Raw genomic sequence first — 5,442 nt, forward strand, 5'->3', positions numbered from 1 at the left:
AAGTAAATATTTATTGACTGTCAAAATTTGCCTCAAATGGAGAAAGGAATAGCTAAAAAGAGTAATGCTTTTTACTTCTAGGCTTATAGAGAAAAATGTTCTAGAAGTTAAGATAAGGACAAGAAAAATTAAATTATGCATGCTTATGGCTTCAGAGTTCTATTGACACATTTAAAAAATAGATATTAATGTCACATCAAGTCTAAGTATCCTTCTTGATCTTACACCAAGAATGAGGAAATTCTCTTATGGTGTATTTTGGGATCTAAAAACACTTGTATCACTGAGGTACAGTGACAAAGAGAAAGCAGATGAGTCATTAATGCAGAACCTTCTGGGTGCTCTGTGCATTGTCCAAGAATTCTAAGTAACTTAAAAATTCCACATGTTTCCATAACATAACGTCTTCAGCACTTCGAATTTTAGAAATGAAATAGCTTTAGAAATAACCCTGTTCTATCTTCTAAGCTCAGTCACACAGCTAGTAAGTAGCAAATGTTATTCATATTTACCTCAATTTTTAAGAAAATGAGATATAATATTGAACCTGATTTGTTCTACTTGCATTAGGAATCATGCATGGGAAGTTAGTGTGGAGAGGATTTCGTAGTTGTTTCCTTCATTTTTCAAAATGAAGAGTAACAAACTATCATTCATTAGATATTGGAAAGAGGCAATTTGTAGAAAATTTGGGTATTTTCAGAAATTTTATTTCAGAGATAAGGTGATTTCGGAAAAACTTATACTACCACTGTCTTTATCTAACACGTAGTTAAACATCATGCTTTATTCTCCTTCCTTCTCCTCTGTCTCCTCCTCTTTCTCTCTCTCATCTTTCTTTCTGTCTCTATCCTCCCCCCACCCTCCATATAAATGCTTATGTTCCACCCTGAAATGTAACGAGAGATCACCATTTCACATTTTAGAAAAGAAGTTGACAAAAGTTAAAGAACTGTTCGTTCCATTACAAAGTTCAGAAGCTGAGAGGAACGCATGTCTGTCCCACTTTAGACCCACTGCTCTGTTCTGTAAGTCACACCATCAGATGTAGCTTTCATTGTTTGTCCAAAAGCCTCTCCCAGTCTACTGTAAGAGTCATTACCATAAGCATACAGCTTACTAGCTGTGTAAACTTGGGCAATATACTTAGTATAAGCTTTCCGTGCCTCAGTTTCCTCAAATGTAAAATGTACATATGAATGTTGATTAAATGTGTAAATACATGTAATGTGCTTGGGAGGGTACCTAGAACATAGAAGATGTTATGAAAGATTTTAACATTATTATTAAAGCACACTTTCTACTATTTGCCATAACAGAAGTTTGTAGAAAAATATTCTAGGATTCGTTTAAATGGCAAATCCTATCAGAAAACAAAACTTCTCTTCCAGACTACTTCTTACTGTAATTATAATGGTTTACTATTATTATTATAAGAAGCATAATAATATTCCAGTAGTAGTCATCAAGAATAATGCTTTGCTTAACAGCCCAGAGGGCTCTGAGTTATCCAACTAAATTACAGTATTATCCTATTAAATTGCCATGATATTTAACAAGGTTTACAGAGTGGATTGGATGCTATCAGCAGTCCCTCAGGGTGTCACATTTTATTTTTTTTAATTCATAACTGTAACTCTTTAGGAACTTTTTTAGTCCTAGAAATGGGAATATTTTTCTTTCCAATGTTTGTCTGCTACCTTCTCTCCCCTGTCCATGTAAACACATGATCAGATATACCAGCGTTGTCCAAAATCTTCCACATGGAGATGAGAATACCATGATAGAAGCTTTTACTTAGGTCAGTCCATGACTCATTGATCTGTTTATATTCTTGAGTAATGTAAGTTTATGAATTCTTTAAAAACTGAATATCATAACCAGATGCAAAGGTAAAAGCATAGGATTTAGTGCTTCAATATCCAGGTTAAAATTACATGATGATATCTTGTAAATAGTTTAAACATTTTTTAATTGGTTCATTTATGGTTACCAATACAATTTTCATTTTTAAATATTAAATGCATTATTTTAGTTATATCTAAATAAGTTAGTCCTAATAAACCATCAAAGGATATATGAGGTGCAGAGCTTCAGTCAGTATAAGGACAGGTAAATATTTATCGTGTACCACTGGGTTCACAGGCTAAAGTCAAAAACGTTTTGTGAACCATTTCAGGAAGGTTGTGTAGGGTTTTCTTCTGGGACCAAGTGGCCATATGTGTTAAGGAAAATGTCAAAAAACATTTAAAAGGCAATTTACACACTACTTAACTTTTCTCCTTGGGGAATCTAGTATGTGTTGGAAATGTACCATATTTAGTTGAATGAGATATTTCCAAAAGGACCCTTCCTGAAAGGTGTATAGATTTTGATAAATTCCAGTGTGTCAGGCATGTGTTCAAGGAGATGAAAGGCAGAGTCAGAAGAAAGAGACTGAAAACACGTTGGTGGTCATTGGTTCATTCATAATTAATTGGTCTTTGCATGACAGAATGTGTACTTCGAATTAACCATTTTTCAAAAATGAAAGGAAGTGTTCTTGACCTTCAGATAAACTGACTCACCATTGCCTCTTCTTTCCATCGTGAGGGAAGCTTCTGTCAAGCTTCTTAAAACATTGCCAAGCACTTTATGGTTCTCAATTTCAAGAATATTAATTTAGTTTATTTAGTCTTGCATTTGAGGCTAGTTGTATCCACAATTTGCTCCTGATCTATCATTCCCAACTTAATTTTTATTTAGCAACCCTTTCCTCCAGCCAGGCCACTCAACTCATGGGTCCCTGAATACATCTTTCTGTATTTTTACTTTTGTATCTTTATTCCTGTTATTCCTCCTGCCTGAAATAGTCTTTTTCTTCATTTTTGGCTAGCAAATTTCAAACCTTTAAAAAGTGTTAGCTCACATAAAATTTGCTTGAACTAAAACTTACTTTACCACTTTGGCATAATCTCTTGCATCTTAATATTTATGGCTATTAATGTATCACTCACTTATATTTTCCTGTTTTTGATTTTATAGTTTAACATTTTATTATGTGTATCTTTTCATACCTATAATAGGATTCATATTTAATCCTCTTTTTTACAACTTAGACTTTTTCTCCAACTTTCCATAGTAGTCATGGCTGTTAAATATTAGCCAATTGATTATTCACATATATATATATATGTATGTATGTATTTCATTAACTTGAATGGACTCAATTGAAATACTGCCATATTTCTTTTGTGTATAAACTAAATATATTGTTATGCCAATCATTGTGATATTTTCCTGACTTTCTTTTGCTTAGGTGACTGTAGATTGGATACATGGCTCACACAAACAAATCAGTGGTGTCTGAGTTTATACTTTTGGGACTCTCTAATTCATGGGAACTCCAGTTTTTCCTTTTTGCCATCTTCTCTGTAGTCTATGTGACATCAGTTCTAGGCAACATCATGATTATTGTTATCATTTCCTCTGACTCTCATCTGAACTCACCTATGTACTTCCTGCTCAGTAACCTTTCTTTCATTGATATATGTCAGTCTAACTTTGCCACCCCCAAGATGCTTGTGGACATTTTTGCTGAACACAAGACTATATCCTTTGAAGGCTGCATGGCCCAGATATTCCTTCTTCATAGTTTTGTTGGGAGTGAGATGATGTTGCTTGTAGCTATGGCGTATGACAGATTTATAGCCATATGTAAGCCCCTGCACTATAGTACAATTATGAACCGGAGGCTATGTATAATTTTTGTGTCTATTTCCTGGGCTGTGGGTATTCTTCATTCTGTGAGCCACTTGGCTTTTACAGTGGATCTGCCATTCTGTGGTCCCAATGAGGTAGATAGCTTCTTTTGTGACCTTCCCCTGGTGATAGAGCTGGCGTGCATTGACACATATGAAATGGAAATTATGACTCTAACTAACAGTGGCCTGATATCCTTGAGCTGTTTTCTGGCTCTGATTATATCCTACACCATCATTTTGATCATTGTCCGGCGCCGGTCCTCCAGTGGGTCATCCAAGGCACTTTCTACATTAACTGCCCACATCACGGTGGTAATTCTTTTCTTCGGGTCTTGCATTTATTTCTATATATGGCCTTTTAGCAGACTTTCTGTAGATAAATTCCTTTCTGTCTTCTATACTGTTTGTACACCCATGTTGAACCCCATCATCTACTCTCTGAGGAATGAAGATGTTAAATCAGCTATGTGGAAGTTGAGAAATCATCATGTGAACTCCTGGAAAAACTAGAGATCACTATGAGAGTGCATAACCCTGAACTAGAAGGAAGAGCCTCCAACAGACCATAGCATCATGCCAGCTATCTTTGCTAGTGATATGAGTTATTGAGTTACAGAATTGAGTTTCTGTCCCAAATGCAAAGGAATTGCATGAAATCATTTTCTAGTTCTATTTAAATATAATTTTAACCATTTTTCCTATTGTTTATAATTCTAAAGTACAAATTGTCTTGAAAATATTTGGTAATATTTTATAAAGTATTTAGAGGTTCTAATGTGCATAAAATGTTATTCATGTTACAAAATTTGTGATTTTCTTCAAATGAACACATTTTATATCTTGCAATTAAGATGTATGAGCAAATTGAATTTCTAGTATCTTCATTCCATTTATTCACAATGTTATTTCATACATTGATATGATGGAAAAATTATTATATTTTACATAAATTTCATCTTGTTGGTATACATGTGTTAGCTTATCTTTTCCTTGTGTATTGAATATTTTTGTTTTTTACTATTTGGTTATTTATAATTATCCCTATCTATTACTTCATGCCTATATTTTTTTCTCTTTTCTTTTAGAATATTTAATACACATTTCTACTTGTTACAGAACATTTTCTAGGTATTTGGTGTCATCAGCAACATATATGTTTTCTGAGTCTACTTATATTTAAAGTAGGATAAATTGGTTATAATGAATTCCACATTATTCATAGAAAATTGCAAATATCTTTGAAATTGTTTGCAAGCATGGCAGACGTTAGATATCTAAATTCAAAGAGAAAGTTAATTACCTATCTATGTAATACATACAAATGCACAAAGTGACATATTATTTGCAACGGAGGATCAAATCTGAAATCTTTTATTTCATATTTTTTTGAAAACAGAAGAGACAAAGTAAAATTTATGTACATCTAATAATAAATATAAAAAGCATCTATTAAGTATTGTATTTCCTAGCCAAAAGTTTTCTTATGTACCTTTCCCTGAGATTTGCATTATGAAAAAAGATTTGCAACAGAAAGACTAAATGCATTCTAATGATACGTGAAAGAACTACTTAACAGAAAATAGAAAGCTTGTAATTGTCATTACTCTGGATTCAGTATTTTATTTACACTGTAAGATGTAAGTTGGTGTGTAAGTTAGTGACTATGTGCATAGATATGAACTCTGTATGCTAAGTTCTA

At 33.2% G+C, this 5,442-nt stretch overlaps 1 protein-coding gene across 1 annotated transcript; it reads left to right on the forward strand.

Moving 5' to 3' along the window:
- Nucleotides 1–3,317: 3,317 nt before the first annotated feature.
- LOC134373503 (olfactory receptor 4K1-like) lies at nt 3,318–4,253 on the forward strand. The gene has a single exon (XM_063091377.1). It carries the CDS (start codon nt 3,318–3,320, stop codon nt 4,251–4,253), a length of 936 nt encoding a protein of 311 aa, XP_062947447.1.
- Nucleotides 4,254–5,442: the final 1,189 nt, after the last annotated feature.

Source organism: Cynocephalus volans, chromosome 3 (assembly GCF_027409185.1).
Source record: "Cynocephalus volans isolate mCynVol1 chromosome 3, mCynVol1.pri, whole genome shotgun sequence".
In the NCBI taxonomy this organism is placed as follows: domain Eukaryota; kingdom Metazoa; phylum Chordata; class Mammalia; order Dermoptera; family Cynocephalidae; genus Cynocephalus; species Cynocephalus volans.

Bases quoted from the DNA above. Each gene is read 5' to 3' on its own strand.
- LOC134373503 (XM_063091377.1), top strand. From the start codon at position 3,318: ATGGCTCACACAAACAAATCAGTGGTGTCTGAGTTTATACTTTTGGGA.